Raw genomic sequence first — 16399 nt, forward strand, 5'->3', positions numbered from 1 at the left:
GGGGTGGGGGGTGGGGGCATGTTGTTACTGACTCTTCAGATCGAGCATACATTTCTTCTTCTTCTTTCTGGAATTGCTGAAATATCTGAGTCAGCAGCTTTATGCACAACCTTGTCAAACATATTAACTGATGCTGAATTTCATAAGCCATGCTGTTCGGCTGTATTGATGACTCAGCAATACGGCAGAGTCTAATCAATGAGCATTCAGTCTCATGTACAGTATATCACTGTTCTGTTGCTCTGCTACTCACACACTGGTCCAACGAGGCCACTTTGACGCCGTACTGGGACACTCCCAGAATCATGTCCTCGTCTCCAGGCACGAAGGGCAGCTTTCCGTCTTGCTGTTAAAAGGAGCGGGATATTTATAGTGTCTTCTCTGTCTCTGAGAGCAGCCATTGCTACTTGAAGTGTGTCCCTGTCTTTTTCCAGCTTCTTACCTGAGCAGAATCAATATAGTTGATGAGGTCCAAAGGTTCCTGGAGGGTCTTGCTCATGTTAAACTGTAACTTCTCAATGGCTCCCACATACCTTACCCGGAACTCGGCACAAGTGTCAGATGTACTGTTACCTGAGGGAGCCATATGTCAAACAATCAGTTGGTTAAAGAAGAAAAGGGGATAATATAAGAAGGCAGGATGCGGGTTAAATTTGTTGATTTTCGTGAGTTTGCTGACTGACCTGAGCTCTTGGTGGAGTCTGTATCGAGGCTGGCGACGGTGCTCGATCTGGAGAGGCCTCCCAAACTGGAGTCCACAGACTGTAGTGAGACCAAAACATGACATGGTGTTAGCTGCGTTCAATAAGACAGTAGCGATTCCCTGTAGATGTGTGTGTGTTATTGTACCTTGCTTTTGGTGCTGATCTCACTGCTCTGCGAGCTACTGCTGCTGTGGCGCTTTTTGACTTTCCGGAACATCCTTCACCATGACGACAGCATCCAGCCCTCCAGCCCCGCCGAATCTGGATCATCACAGACCACAGTGTTAAACACAAGACAGGATTGCCTTCTCAAGTCTCAACAGAGATGATGAATAATTGAAGGCAGTGTTGTTTAAATTTTTAATAATGGCTGAATGAGAGTGTAGACCTTTAGCTACATAATATGTTTTGGCCATCCACACAGATATCCTAATTAAAGTAACCATAAATATGCTTAAAAATATCAGGGTGTAACTTTAAAAAAACAGAAAGAAATGAATGTCTCTAAGTTGTTTTGCAGTTAGTTCCAGTGATCTGTTGCCATGGTTATTAGGTCCAAACTCAACTAAACATGTTAAAAAACTGAATTAGCAATTAACCATTCAAATTAAAAGTGTGAATCTTTATGTGAATAAGTAGGTTTTGATATTTTCTGCTGAAATTTTAAGTCAATACTTCAGAAAGTGCTGCCCGGAACATAAATATTTTGAGTAGAAGATGAGTTAAGAGTAAAAAAACCGAGGCATATTTTACTTTCAGTTTCAATTTACCATACCTTTTTACTTTCCCTCATTCCCCATTCAACAGCTAAAGACAAAAAACCTTCGTGGGTAAAACAATTGAATTTTATCATAAAAAAACAATAATATACTGAACTAACATTGTAGTAAATGGTACCTCTATGGTGCTTATAATACTGAGTAAATATTGAAGTTTTGAGTAGCTGGTTCAAATGCGGGTCATTTTAAGGTTGTATTTTATGGAGAGAGTAAGCATGAAGCTACTGAAGTCAAAAAAGGGGGTTGCACCTGTTACTGTTCAACTTCTTCCAGCTCCATCATGTCAGAGTAATAGTACTGAAAGGTTTAGTGAGGATGTGTCTGTACCATGGGTCCATGATGTTTACTGGGGTGAGGTTTGTGGGTGAGCATTAAAAAAAAATTACATTTGAGCCCCCATGACACAAATGATACACCAGACACCAGAATCAACAGGTAACGTTTGATCATTCATGTACGTAGCTAACCACACATGATTAGCCGAAAACATTGCTACTGTATATATACTGTAACTTACATCCCTGAAAAAAAGAGCAACCCGTCCTACTCCACCTTAAATGTCCCCCACCGCATTCATTTTCACACTCAAGTTGAAACCCGACGACTTTCACGGGGGGGGGGGGGGGGTTAGCAAACACAAACACAATGTATTAAGTGTGAGCTACATATCTCACAGCTTACCTGTTTGGACTGTGTGTCTCAATGTTCCGTCAAAAGTTAATTTTCTTCAAACGCGGTTTTGTGTTTATGTAGTTAGACTCCGCAGCTTCGCTTTGAGTTTCACAGCCTACACCCAACACCACTTAAAGGCGACGCATCTAAATATTCAACCAAATAGCACCTGGGTAATATATATTGTCAAGGGAGTGATAATACGAAGGATTTTTAAAGATATCTATGACAGCCATATCCTCTTTAACATTTAGGTGTTTTAATGGTATGAATTCGTTACAGCAACGACAGACCAACGTCGGAGTCGGAACTTTTGTCAACGCTCTTGATTCTCGTCGGCGGTATTTTGGCACACCACCGGAAGTGTGCCGTTTTCGATCTCATTCATTCAACAAACAGTGCAGTTATGACTGAAATTCATTTTTATTTTTTCAAATTTGCCTGGTAAATTCGGCAAACATGGCTACAAAACGCAAAGTAGAGGTGATTGTCCCAGCTGAGGAGAGTGACCAGCTTCTTATTCGTCCGCTGTGAGTTCATTTGTATTTTTATAATTAATGGATAATGAATATTTTGAGTGGTTGTTTCTATATGGAACCAGAACAAAAACAACAATTAAATGAAATAGGTGTATTTTCTCATGTACAGAGGTGCTGGTCAGGAGGTCGGAAGGTCATGCATCATCCTGGAGTTCAAAGGAAGAAAAATTATGGTAAATAAAAAAGCAACAAAAAAAAAAGCAAATATTCTCTGGTTTCAGCCTCACAAATATCATTGTAAACTGAATATTTATAGGTTTCGGTTTCATAGACGAATTAATTAATCAAAAAATAATAATACAAACAGATTAATTGATGACAAATAATTTTTAGGTGGCAGCCTTAATGAAGTAACTGTGTGCTGCTGTGTGACTTCAAACAGACACTTAAACTTTAGATTTAAGTTTTTAAAATGTAGACAATATATTTGCAACTATTATTTCAATTAAGTTTTTAAACATTAATAACTATAAAATGATGGCGTTTTTTGTAGGAGCACAGTTTATGTTCTTATCTTGTGCAGGATCTAAAATGCAAGCTTTTGTTATTATTTGATATTTTTAAACTATTTTATTTTTGTTCTATTGTGTCGTGTTGATTTGATATACACATTAACATGTGGAAAGCTGTACTGATACTGAGGGTTATCCTGGGTGAAATAAATAAAGGAACATTTGTGTTTTCACAGCTGGACTGTGGCATCCACCCTGGCTTGGAGGGAATGGACGCTCTCCCCTACATAGACTTGATCGATCCAGCGGAGATAGACCTGCTGCTCATCAGCCAGTGAGTCTTGCCTCCTCTTTTCCATATGCTGCATTGTGTATTTGAAATCAATTCTAGATGCTGTGTTGGTATTTTTCTGCACCACCACTATGTTGGCCACGTTAAGTTATTTTAATTATATTCAAGAGCAGGAATGTGCCATTTGATGTTGATATATGTGTCCTCTTATTAGTTTTCATCTGGATCACTGTGGAGCTCTGCCATGGTTCCTCCAGAAGACCAGCTTTAAAGGCAGGACGTTCATGACCCACGCCACTAAGGCGATCTACCGCTGGCTACTGTCGGACTACGTCAAAGTCAGGTAGGAGCAGAAACATCAGGAAACAGTCCACTCTGCTGATTTATCTGATTTATAATGTAACTTAATTATTTTACGTACTGCAGCAACATTTCTGCAGACGACATGCTTTACACTGAGACAGACCTGGAAGAGAGCATGGATAAGATTGAGACCATCAACTTCCACGAGGTCAAAGAGGTCGCTGGAATCAAGTTCTGGTGTTACCACGCTGGTCATGTGCTGGGAGCTGCCATGTTCATGATCGAAATAGCTGGAGTCAAGGTAACAGCCTCAACAATTACAGGGCATCCTGTGTTTCTTTTGTTTTCTGTTTCTGTGTAGAAACCAGTTGCTGAGATATACTGTAATATTTCCCTCTGAAGCTGCTGTACACAGGAGACTTCTCCCGACAAGAAGACAGGCATCTGATGGCAGCTGAGATCCCCAGTGTCAAACCTGACATCTTAATCATAGTATGTAATAAATGAATCATGTTTAAATTTTATGATTCAAATGAAACAATTCTTTTTTAATGGATCTTCAGGTGATCAAACACATGGTAAATGCTGTTATTTTTTTTATCTCTGAAGGAGTCAACTTATGGCACCCACATCCATGAAAAGAGGGAGGAACGTGAAGCTCGGTTCTGTAACACAGTCCATGACATTGTCAACAGAGAAGGTCGCTGTTTAATCCCTGTGTTCGCCTTAGGACGGGCCCAAGAACTGCTGCTCATCCTGGGTGAGAAGTCATGCATGACTCCCTGCTCTGCATTTTGTCTATAAATAGCTAATTTCACCAAAATCTAACAACACTGTTTAATCTTAACTAATTTAAATCATTTATTTTCTTTGAATAAATCAATTCAATCTAATTTGAAGTAATCATTTAAATCATTTTAATTAATTTAACATATTCATTAGTTTTTTTTAATTAAAGGGATTTTTTTTCTCTAACTAATTTCTCTAACTAATTTCATTCAGTAAATTTAATCTAAAGCATTTGTACACTTCACTACATATTGTATATTATGAGTCTGGACAGACATGGATGTAAACTGCAACTTGACTTGTGCAAGGTGGAAATTCCAGTTTTTAAAGTTAGTTTTTTTGCATCTTTATCACATCATCTGTCTATCAGTCAGAGAGTCTGTGAGGTTGTGGTTTTTTCCCCTCTAGATGAGTACTGGCAAAACCACCCAGAGCTCCACGACATCCCCATCTACTATGCTTCATCCCTGGCCAAGAAGTGCATGGCTGTGTACCAGACCTACGTCAACGCAATGAACGACAAGATCCGCAAAGCCATAAATATCAACAATCCTTTTGTCTTCAAGCACATCAGCAACCTCAAGGTGGAGAGCTCCACAAATACACACACCCAAACTGTTACTATATGCCTTTGGTCTAAAAGCTGAAGAACTGTAACTGTGTTCTTTCCAGAGCATGGATCATTTCGATGACATCGGTCCCAGTGTGGTGATGGCGTCTCCAGGTATGATGCAGAGTGGGCTCTCCAGAGAGCTCTTTGAGAGCTGGTGCACTGATAAAAGGAACGGAGTCATCATCGCTGGATACTGTGTGGAGGGCACACTGGCCAAGGTCAGAGCGGAGAGTGATGTGTTGTTTTGGGTTAATAATAGAAAGATTCATCTAGTGTCTTGGATAAAAGTGCAGTCATTTACATCCGTTTCATGGTCATCTAACCTTAATTTTGTTTTATTCCATTGAAACAATTAATGTGTCGCTACAGCAGCTTATTGTGTTATTGGGTGCTCCCTGCAGCACATCATGTCTGAGCCGGAGGAGATCACCACCATGTCGGGACAGAAGCTGCAGTTGAAGATGTCAGTGGACTACATCTCCTTCTCTGCCCACACAGACTACCAGCAGACCAGCGAGTTCATCAGGGCACTCAAACCACCACATGTGGTAGGACAAAAAAGAAATCTATTGTTTTTTTTCCAGCTGTAAATATAAATGTTGACTGTAAATTGATGTCTGCATGTTTATCTTCAGATCCTGGTCCATGGAGAGCAGAATGAGATGGCCCGTCTGAAGGCTGCACTGATCAGGGAGTATGAGGATAATGACCAGGTTCACATCGAGGTCCACAACCCTCGCAACACAGAAGCGGTCACCCTCAACTTCAGAGGAGAGAAACTGGCCAAGGTCAACAAACTGCCTTGTTTCTCTGTCTTATTATTCCTCTCTATTAAGGTTTTTAATTAGCTTTTTATGGCTTGTAGCCACTGTGGGCTCCTTCTAGCTTTAAAATGCTGCTAAGTCGTGGTTATTACACGCATTAGATGACACTGCTGCTGTTGTTATATGTGTTAGCGCATAAATCCACTCTTCAGAATGACATTTGCATCTAACTTCACTTTTGCCCCCTCTCTCTCTCTCAGGTGATGGGCTCTCTGGCTGATAAGAAGTGTGCTCAGGGTCAGAGGGTGTCGGGCATACTGGTGAAGAAGAACTTCAACTACCACATCCTCAATCCCTCTGACTTATCCAGTAAGTAGCTTTCATCTCTCCCAAATTCTCCAACCACCTGAACACTGGTAGCAGTGCCTGTATGTTCAGGTAGATCAAGGACGGTTTTCATTCAGGTCACTGGGAATCAAAACCTAATAGATGTGGTTCCAGTTTTCTTCCGGAAAATGTACAGATCTTGGGAGATCAGAGATGCTGATCTGAATCTATGACAGATTTGTTGTCTTGCACCAGGGCACTCCAGAGCAAAACAGTCTCCCCTATTCAGTTGCGCATATTGCTGCAAGCTGTAGTGAGCTGATGTGTCTGTTTTGCAGCATACACGGAGCTGTCCATGAGCACAGTGAAACAGACCCAGGCCATCCCCTTCACTGGACCTTACTCACTGCTCGTCTGCCATCTGAGGAACCTCACTGGTAAGACCAGCCATGTTAGTTGCATTTGTACTGAGTGATCAGTCACTTTACAAATTGATAAATATTATATGTAAACTTTTCTTCAGTTTAAACTTCTTTTCAGCGTCAGTGAGTTTATCCTAAGTTAAGTGTCTGTATTTTGTGTCTCAGGTGATGTGGAAGAGCTGGATGGAACCGAGAAAAACACTTTGAAGCTCTTTAAAAATATCATTCTGATCCAAGAGGCTGGCATGGTGCTGCTGGAGGTGAGTGGTCAGAGCACTTCAGCTGTAGGTTGTCCTGCTCAGTCTGGTGCATGGTAGCTCTAATCTGCTCTGTTTAGACTGATCTTCGTCCAACCCTACAGTGTGTCATTTTTATGAATTCAGTTGCGCTCACAGGAATTCATGCTGAGTCCAACACAAGAAGACTTGTTATTGTCACTCCCTGCTGGTTCTGTGGCACCACTGCACTGCATTTAATTTTTTTTTTTTTTTTTTTTTTTTTTTTATACAGCTATTGAGCCTCAGACCTACAATTAGGCTGTGACATAGGCAGATTCAAAGTGTTAAGAAATCGCTATCAGACCTTATTTAAATGTTGAGTAGTATTTAAATTGCATTGGCAAGAACAGATACCTAGTAAATACTTGATTTGGAGAAGATTTATTAAAAAAAAAAAAAAAACTTCACAAAAAATATGATGAATCCCAGAGGTAACAAAGAACCTCTGCTGTATATAAATGTCTCAATCAACTCAAGCCTTCTCCTATTTCAGTGGATAGCTAACCCTCTGAATGACATGTATGCTGATGCTGTCACCACAGTAGTGCTGGAAGTCCAGTCGAACCCAAAGGCTCAGAAGGGTCAGTTTGTCCAACTACGAATATCTGTCTGTGCTTTTGGTTTTGAATGTTTTTTTTTTTTTACATTTAAGAATTGTGTAAACTCATTTCCTGTATTACTGTCACCCAAAAAGTGTAGTGCTACTTCAGTGATTCACTTTGTTTTTCATTAACAGTCATGGAGACCCAGAGTGCCATTATGGACATGGACGTCTTTCATACCCGACTAGAGGTCATGCTGCAGTGAGTGCTACAATACATCTGTACTAACCTGTTGATAGCATCGTATACATGGCAAAACTGCACAATATAAAACTTTAATAGAAATGAAATTGCTCACATATACAGTTCTTTTATTAACATTGAGCTCTAGTCTTCATTTGTCCACTTTCTGTCTTCAGGGATATGTTTGGAGAGGAATGTGTGGATTTCAGGGATGGTAAAAATATCTCTGTGACAGTAGATGGGAAGACGGTTCACATCTGCTTGGAAACGAGGGTGAGAAGCTTTAAGCCTGACACATTGACAAACAGAATAATGGATTAAGTGCAGTAGTTTTTTTTTTTTTTTTTTCTCTTTCTCACTGACTTTCTCTCCCCTCCTCAGTCTGTGTGCTACGAGGATGAATGCACAGAGGACGACTCTCTGAGAGAGATGGTGGAGCTGGCGGTGCAGCGGCTCTATGACGCCCTCAACCCAGTCATCTGAGAACAGAGACGGGACTGCAGGCCAGCCGACATGTTCAATACCAGTTAGACAGACGAAAGTTAACAAGCAGATTTTATTTGTGAGCGAAACACTGAAAATAACACGTGCACCTAAGGATCACAGTGACTTGTCTATCTGATAGATTAGTCTGACGTCCATGTTTCTACACTACTGCGATCTATAGAGTTTTTCGCTCATTCTTGTATCACACATACATTTGACAAATCACTCACAATGTAACTTGCCTGGTCTGTTTTGGTGTAATCAAAAGCCTTGGCAGCCAATCGCACTCCCACCTTGTGAATTCTATCTGAAAAGACTAGATTGGCCTTTTACTAATTAAGAGAACATTAAGGAGAGTTCCTGATCTGTGACCATAGAGCCACCATCTAAGGGAAGGAAATAAATAAGCTATTGTATGTAGATAGGATTTTTTTAAAATAAGATTTTAGTGTTGTTTTTTGTCTTGCAAGCACTTTTAATTATATTTAATAAGTTAACTGTATTTAAGTTTAAATGCACTGAAGCCCTTGTTTGACATGAGTTTGTTACTAATGTGCACTGATAGGACTGACTTGTGTTTACTTATAACTGTGATGTGAACTGTGAATTTCTAAATGCACTACATCTGTGTTCATTGTATAATGTTTCAACAAAAATGTTTTATAAAAATGTGTGAGTCAGTTATGGTGTCAGCTCTTTTCTTATTTTAAAATTCAGTCTGCATTATTTTGATGTTTTAAATCAGTGGTAGCCTTAATGACTGAGGGGATTGTTACATACATATCAACAAAAACAGAAGACCCAAGCAACAATTATTTCACTGTGCTCTCACAGTTATGGATCATAAGTCATTTATTTGTTAAATATCTGGACAATATAACCACAGATTTTTAAAATAAATATTATCCAAGGCACATTGTTTAACTTAACTATCTGAGCATAAACTTACAGTTCCTGAATTCCCATTTAACAGGCTCTCTGATCTGATATCCCTTACATTGCTATAAATATTTCATACATAGCAATAAACCCTAATCAAAACTCATGTCACCATTAAAAATATAGACATCTGCTAGACAGATGGCTTTATAAAAGCAAAAGAAGTTGAACCGTGGCACTCCTGGGTTGTAAATCAACCACTGAATCTTCCTCTATCAGCATGTGATGGCACACTGACAACATGCTTGGCACAGTGGAGAATTACTGCTGGGTGTCACGCTGACTGTGTGACTGACAAACTGATTGACAAAGACTTCACCACCAAGCAAAGAAAAAAAAAACATAATGAAACTGGTGACACACACTGATTTATCCAATGTTTGTTTTACAGAAAAACCAATGAATACTGTAGTGTACTTGTCCTGTGGTACATTCTTGTTTATATGTTCATTTAGGACTGCAATTATAGATTATTCTCAGTGTTGATTGATCATTTGTTCTAAAAATGCCCAAAGCAACCTAATCTGATTGCTTTTTTTCTTCAATAGTCCAAAACCCAACAATATTAATCTTAATGTAACAAGACAACAAAAGGCAGGAAATTCTCACAGTTGTTTGACATTTGTTCTTGTTACTTGAAAATGACTTGTGACATGACAATTGACTATCAATCTAGATGACAATTCATTTTCTGGAGATTAACTGTTACAACAGCTCCATGTATGTACCAGTTTAGTCTTTGGTTTGCATCTTACAGGAGGACAGTGTGATCTATGGGAAATTGCACCGTGTCACAGTGAACCAAAAGATGATGGTGTTTCGTGTCTGCTTTTGGTGAGGGGATTGAGGTGATCATAAGTCTGGTGCTCTGTGTTGTCCCTAATAGTGTGAAAGGTGGTGATAAATTAGGGGCCCCACAGTAACTGTATGCTCCTGTCCAGTGTTCCTAGGTGGGACAACATTCCTCCAATCCACATCCTCCTGTACTTCACCCCCGTTTTAAGCTGATCATTATACCCACAGCCATTGCCAGCAGCACCCCTACACATATCTCCGTCAACTTGCCCAGCTTCTTCTCGGCCATCGCCTCCTGTTTCTCCCTGAGCATCTCCTCTTTGCGGACTCGGATGTCTCTTTGTTTCTGCAGCTGCTCGTTGTAGTGGGACTTGAAAAACTTGTCGAAATCGAAGACGCCTCCTCGGATGTCGGCGCCCACTACAGACCGCCGGCTTTCAGTTTGGTGTTTCGCGGGGCTCCCTGCGCTGTCCTTGGCGGAGGGTCTGGCTGTTGCAACGAGGTCCGACTGGCTGAGCAGCCCCCGGTCATACTTCTTCCTCAAAGCCTTGTTTCCCAGCACCGTGTAGGCCTCGCTGATCTCAGAGAAGCGGATAGTGGCCTCGTCGCTGCCGGCGTTTCTGTCTGGGTGGTAGACGAAGGACTGCTTGTAGTAGGCTGTTTTTATCTGGGCTTGAGTAGCTGTAGGCATCACCTCCAGGATTTCATAATAGCCTGTTTTAGTTTTGTACAGCGGCTCAGAGCGAGTCCCGTTTCCGCTGAAATCCCTGATGAACACAAACTGTCCGTGACCCCAACACAAACACCGTTTGTAGGGGCTGGAGGTGCAGAAAGTCCTCCGAAACTTGGCGTTACTCCGGCACCGAGGGAGGTTTCTTTCTACAACTTTAATTTGGGTCTTGTTAGAACGTGTATACTCTTTAAGCCCCCGATAGTAGTAATATTCAGAGGCATTTCCCTTTCTCATAATATCGTTATAAGCATCAAGCACCGGTGTTACTGTTGTGTAATTGTCCCGTAAAGCTACACCGGTCACTGCGTCCGCAACACTTTTGGCTCCATACAGTTCGCTATTGTTAATGTCACCTGACATAAATCTTGCCGACAGAGACGAAATATGTATTGTACCGTTACCTCGCTTCTTTGGCCTTTCCAGGATGTGCCAATTGTATATTTTGTGCACATAGTCATACGCTCCCTTTCCAAAACGATGCCTGACCTCCGCCATGTTTACAGGGAGCGAAGAAGAGAACTTATATCCGTGTAGCTAAGGAAAGCTCCCGTACCTGCAGCGCCCCAAGTGGTGGGTACAAAGAAGTAAAACTCAAAGGTTACATGGTAGAAATTAAGCAATACCTGGATTTCTGCCTGTTTCTTCAACTATTTAACAAAGTTTTTGTTTAAATATTTTTACTATTAATATTATACGCGACACATACAGCAGAATTTTGAAATTCTATGAAGTATCAGACCAAGTGAAAGGAAGACATTATACACAGAAATAGGAAAGACAAAACAAATAAACTAAAACAACATAAAGGGTTCTAACCACCAAGGAGTTTATTATTATTATTGTCTGCCACTCTGGCTCAAATTCTCGTGAGTTGGAATGAGCAAGAAACACAAAACTTGGACCACTAAAGAACACCTATATACATTTTTGATAATTTGCATAATTTGAAAAACAGTCAAATTAATAGAACTTTATGAATTTTGAGATTAGCAACACTAAATTTGGTATACAGCCTTATGAGCCAAAAATACAAATTAATATTTTAAATGATCAAGATCAGTCCAAAAACATGGCCACCATCAACCAAAATATCTGCACAAAGGGCTTAGATAAAAATGTCATAGTATAATAAGGTATAAAAAAGCATAAAAACGCTATAGTATAGTAAGGCATAAAAAGTCATAAAAGCATCATAGTATAATAAGGCATAAAAATGACATAGTATAGTAAAGCATAAAGGTCATAGAAATGACAGTAAAGTAATGAATGAAAAGTCATAAAAACGTCATACGATAATGAGGCATAAAATTCATAAAAATGACATAGTATAGTTTGGCATAAAAAGTCATAAAAGCATCATAGTATAGTAAGTCATAAAAACGTTATAGCATCGTAAGGCATAAAAAAGCATTAAAACGCTATAGTATAGTAAGGCATAAAAAATCATAAAAGCATCATAGTATAGTAAGTCATAAAAGCATCATAGTATATTATGGCATAAAAAGTCATAAAAGCATCATAGTATATTATGGCATAAAAAGTCATAAAAGCATCATTGTATAATAAGGCATAAAAAGTCATAAAAATGTCATAGTATAATAAGGCATAAAAAGTCATAGTATAGTAAGACAAAAAATTCATAAATACGTAATAGTACAGTAAGGCAAAAAGTAATAAAAAAAAACGTCATGGTTAGTAAGGCATGAAAAGTCATAAAAAAACGTCATGGTTTAGTAAGGCAAAAAAAGTCATAAGAAATGTAGTATAGGAGTATAGTAAGGCAAAAAAAGTCATGAAAATGTCATAGTATAATAAGGCATAAATAGTCATTAAAAATGTCTTAGTATAAAAAGTCATAAAAATATTATAGTATAATAAGGTATAAAAAGTCATAGTATACTCAGGCATAAAAAGTCATAAAAACATCATAGTATAGTAAGGCAAAAAAGTCATAGTATAGTAAGGCAAAAAAAGTCATAAAAAAGTAGTATAGTAAGGCAAAAAAGTCATAAAAAGACATAGTATAGTAAGGCAAAAAAAAAATCATGAAAATGTCATAGTATAATAAGGCATAAAAAGTCATAGTATACTAAAGCAAAAAATTCATAAAAACGTAATAGTACAGTAAGGCAAAAAGTAATAAAAAAACGTCATGGTTTAGTAAGGCAAAAAAAGTCATAAAAAGACACAGTATAGTAAGGCAAAAAAAGTCATACAAAATGTCTTAGTATAAAAAGTCATAAAAATATAATAGTATAAAAAGGTATAAAAAGTCATAAAAAAGACATAGTATAGTAATGCAAAAAAGTCATAAAAAGACATAGTATAGTAACTCTAAAAAAGTCATAAAAGAGACATAGTATAGTAATGCAAAAAAGTCATAAAAAGACATAGTATAGTAAGGCTAAAAAAGTCATAAAAGAGACATAGTATAGTAAGGCAAAAAAAGTCATAAAAAAGACATAGTATAGTAAGGCTAAAAAAGTCATAAAAAAGACATAGTATAGTAAGGCTAAAAAAGTCATAAAAAAGACATAGTATAGTAAGGAAAAAAAATCATAAAAAAGACATAGTATAGTAAGGCTAAAAAAGTCATAAAAGAGACATAGTATAGTAAGGCAAAAAAAGTCATAAAAAAGACATAGTATAGTAAGGCTAAAAAAGTCATAAAAAAGACATAGTATAGTAAGGCTAAAAAAGTCATAAAAAAGACATAGTTTAGTGGGCAAAAAAAAGTCATGAAAACTTCATAGTACAGTAAGGCAAAAAAAAGTCATAAAAAGACATAGTGTAATAAGGCATAAAAAGTCATGAAAATGTCATAGTATAATAAGGCATAAAAAGTCATAGTATACTAAAGCAAAAAATTCTTAAAAACGTAATAGTACAGTGAGGCAAAAAGTAATAAAAAAAACGTCATGGTTTAGTAAGGCATAAAAAGTCATAAAAAAAGTAGTATAGTAGTATAGTAAGGCAAAAAAAAGTCATGAAAAATTTCTTAGTATAAAAAGTCATGAAAATATCATAGTATAATCAGGTATAAAAAGTCATAGTATACTCAGGCATAAAAAGTCATAAAAACATCATAGTATAGTAAGGCAAAAAAAGTCATAAAAACATCATAGTATAGTAAGGCAAAAAAAGTCATAAAAAAGACATAGTATAGTAAGGCAAAAAAAGTCATAAAAAAAGACATAGTATAGTAAGGCAAAAAAAGTCATGAAAACGTCATAGTATAGTAAGGCAAAAAAAGTCACAAAAATGTCATTGTATAATAAGGCATAAATAGTCATTAAAAATGTCATAGTATAAAAAGTAAAAAAAATATCATAGTATGATAAGGTATAAAACGTCATAGTATACAATGAGGCATAAAAGAGTCATAAAAAAGTGATAGTGTAGTAAGGCATATATTGTCATAAAAACGTCATAGTATAGTAAGGCTAAAAAAGTCATAAAAAAAGACATAGTATAGTAAGGCAAAAAAAGTCATAAAAAAGACATAGTATAGTAAGGCATAAAAGTCATAAAAAAGACATAGTATAGTAAGGCAAAAAAAGTCATAGTATATTAACCAAAAAAAGTCAAAAAAACGTAATAGTATATCATAAAAAGTCATAATACACTAAGGCAAAAAAGTAATAAAAAAACGTCATAGTATAGTAAGGCAAAAAAAGTCATAAAAAGACATAGTATAGTAAGGCATAAAAGTCATAAAAAAGACATAGTATAGTAAGGCAAAAAAGTCATAAAAAGACATAGTATAGTAAAGCAAAAAAAGTCATGAAAACGTCATAGTATAATAAGGCATAAAAAGTCATAGTATACTAATGCAAAAAAGTAATAAAAAAACGTCATGGTTTAGTAAGGCAAAAAAAGTCATAAATAGACCTAGTATAGTAAGGCAAAAAAAGTAATGAAAATGCCATAGTATAATAAGGCATAAATAGTCATAGTATAAAGAGGCATAAAAAGTCATAAAAACGTCATAGTACAGTAAGGCATAAAAAGTCATAAAAAGACATAGTATAGTAAGGCAAAAAAAGTCATAGTATATTAACGAAAAAAAGTCATAAAAACGTAATAGTATATCATAAAAAGTCATAATACAGTAAGGCATAAAAAGTGAAAAAAACGTCATAGTATAGTAAGGCTTAAAAAGAATTAGTATAATAAGGCATAAAAAGTCACAGTTTAGAAAGGCATTAAAAGTCATAAAAACGTCATAGTATAGTAAGGCAAAAAATCATCATAGTATAATAAGGAAAAAGAAATGTCATGGTATAGTAAGGCAAAAAAGTCATAGTATAGTAAGGCAAAAAATCATCATAGTATAATAAGGAAAAAGAAACATCATAGTATAGTAAGGCAAAAAAGTCATAGTATAGTAAGACAAAAAAAGTCATAAAAAAGTAGTATAGTAAGGCAAAAAAGTCATAAAAAGACATAGTATAGTAAGGCAAAAAAAGTCATAAAAAAGACATAGTATAGTAAGGCAAAAAAGTCATAAAAAGACATAGTATAGTAAGGCAAAAAAAAATCATGAAAATGTCATAGTATAATAAGGCATAAAAAGTCATAGTATACTAAAGCAAAAAATTCATAAAAACGTAATAGTACAGTAAGGCAAAAAGTAATAAAATAACGTCATGGTTTAGTAAGGCAAAAAAAGTCATAAAAAGACATAGTATAGTAAGGCAAAAAAAGTCATACAAAATGTCTTAGTATAAAAAGTCATAAAAAAGACATAGTATTGTAATGCAAAAAAGTCATAAAAAGACATAGTATAGTAAGGCTAAAAAAGTCATAAAAAAGACATAGTATAGTAAGGCAAAAAAAGTCAGAAAAAAGACATAGTATAGTAAGGCATAAAAGTCATAAAAAAGACATAGTTTAGTGGGCAAAAAAAAGTCATGAAAACCTCATAGTATAGTAATGCAAAAAAAAGTCATAAAAAGACATAGTATAAGAAGGCATAAAAAGTCATAAAAATATCATAGTATAAAAAGGTATAAAAAGTCATAAAAAAGACATAGTATAGTAAGGCAAAAAAAGTCATAAAAAAGACATAGTATAGTAAGGCAAAAAAAGTCATAAAAAAGACATAGTATAGTAAGGCTAAAAAAGTCATAAAAAAGACATAGTATAGTAAGGCAAAAAAAAGTCATAAAAAAGACATAGTATAGTAAGGCAAAAAAAGTCATAAAAAAGATAAAGTATAGTAAGGCAAAAAAAGTCATAAAAAACTTCATAGTATAGTAAGGCAAAAAAAGTCATAAAAAGACATAGTATAGTAAGGCTAAAAAAGTCATAAAAAAGACATAGTATAGTTAGGCAAAAAAGTCATAAAAAAGACATAGTATAGTAAGGCTAAAAAAGTCATAAAAAAAGACATAGTATAGTAAGGCAAAAAAGTCATAAAAAAGACATAGTATAGTAATGCAAAAAAGTCATAAAAAAGACATAGTATAGTAAGGCAAAAAAGTCATAAAAAAGACATAGTATAGTAAGGCTAAAAAAGTCATAAAAAAAGACATAGTATAGTAAGGCAAAAAAAAGTCATAAAAAGACATAGTATAAGAAGGCATAAAAAGTCATAAAAATATCATAGTATAAAAAGGTATAAAAAGTCATAAAAAAGACATAGTATAGTAAGGCAAAAAAAGTCATAAAAAAGACATAGTATAGTAAGGCAAAAAAAGTCATAAAAAAGACATAGTATAGTAA

At 36.1% G+C, this 16399-nt stretch overlaps 3 protein-coding genes and 1 non-coding gene across 4 annotated transcripts in view; 1 reads left to right on the forward strand and 3 right to left on the reverse strand.

The window, feature by feature from the left end:
- itgb1bp1 (integrin beta 1 binding protein 1) overlaps window positions 1-2304 on the reverse strand; it is a 3903-nt gene extending 1599 nt beyond the window's left edge. The window contains exons 1-5 of the mRNA XM_023393707.2: window positions 2165-2304; window positions 850-965; window positions 684-762; window positions 443-573; window positions 254-346 (exon numbers count right to left, since the gene is read on the reverse strand). Coding sequence (XP_023249475.1) covers window positions 254-346; window positions 443-573; window positions 684-762; window positions 850-921 — 375 coding nt within the window. The 5' untranslated portion in view covers window positions 922-965; window positions 2165-2304. The remainder of the gene's footprint in view (window positions 1-253; window positions 347-442; window positions 574-683; window positions 763-849; window positions 966-2164) is intronic.
- A 124-nt stretch (window positions 2305-2428) lies between these two features.
- On the forward strand, window positions 2429-8885 carry LOC111644788 (cleavage and polyadenylation specificity factor subunit 3). Its single transcript, XM_023393786.2, has 18 exons — window positions 2429-2685; window positions 2804-2867; window positions 3383-3480; window positions 3653-3781; window positions 3865-4042; window positions 4144-4233; window positions 4351-4501; window positions 4939-5114; window positions 5203-5361; window positions 5545-5691; window positions 5779-5931; window positions 6168-6276; window positions 6573-6671; window positions 6822-6916; window positions 7428-7515; window positions 7671-7737; window positions 7896-7992; window positions 8101-8885. Exons 1-18 carry the CDS (start codon window positions 2615-2617, stop codon window positions 8200-8202), a joined length of 2073 nt encoding a protein of 690 aa, XP_023249554.1. The 5' UTR covers window positions 2429-2614; the 3' UTR covers window positions 8203-8885.
- Window positions 8886-9017: 132 nt separating this feature from the next.
- On the reverse strand, window positions 9018-11175 carry LOC111644790 (uncharacterized). Its single transcript, XM_023393787.2, has one exon. It carries the CDS (start codon window positions 11165-11167, stop codon window positions 10133-10135), a length of 1035 nt encoding a protein of 344 aa, XP_023249555.1. The 5' UTR covers window positions 11168-11175; the 3' UTR covers window positions 9018-10132.
- Window positions 11176-13725: 2550 nt separating this feature from the next.
- LOC111644807 (small nucleolar RNA SNORD36) lies at window positions 13726-13800 on the reverse strand. Its single transcript, XR_002759816.1, has one exon. It is a non-coding gene; the product is annotated as a small nucleolar RNA SNORD36 (small nucleolar RNA).
- Window positions 13801-16399: the final 2599 nt, after the last annotated feature.

This window comes from Seriola lalandi, unplaced genomic scaffold (genome assembly GCF_002814215.2).
Source record: "Seriola lalandi dorsalis isolate HSWRI2012SDOR001 ecotype SW California unplaced genomic scaffold, Sedor1 jcf7180002054942, whole genome shotgun sequence".
Taxonomy (NCBI): domain Eukaryota; kingdom Metazoa; phylum Chordata; class Actinopteri; order Carangiformes; family Carangidae; genus Seriola; species Seriola lalandi.

Coding starts and splice junctions, on each gene's coding strand:
- LOC111644790 (XM_023393787.2), bottom strand. CDS start 11,167: ATGGCGGAGGTCAGGCATCGTTTTGGAAAGGGAGCGTATGACTATGTG.
- LOC111644788 (XM_023393786.2), top strand. CDS start 2,615: ATGGCTACAAAACGCAAAGTAGAGGTGATTGTCCCAGCTGAGGAGAGT. Junction 5,932..6,167: donor GAGGAGAGAAACTGGCCAAG/GTCAACAAACTG, acceptor TCTCTCTCTCAG/GTGATGGGCTCTCTGGCTGA. Junction 7,738..7,895: donor CGACTAGAGGTCATGCTGCA/GTGAGTGCTACA, acceptor TTCTGTCTTCAG/GGATATGTTTGGAGAGGAAT.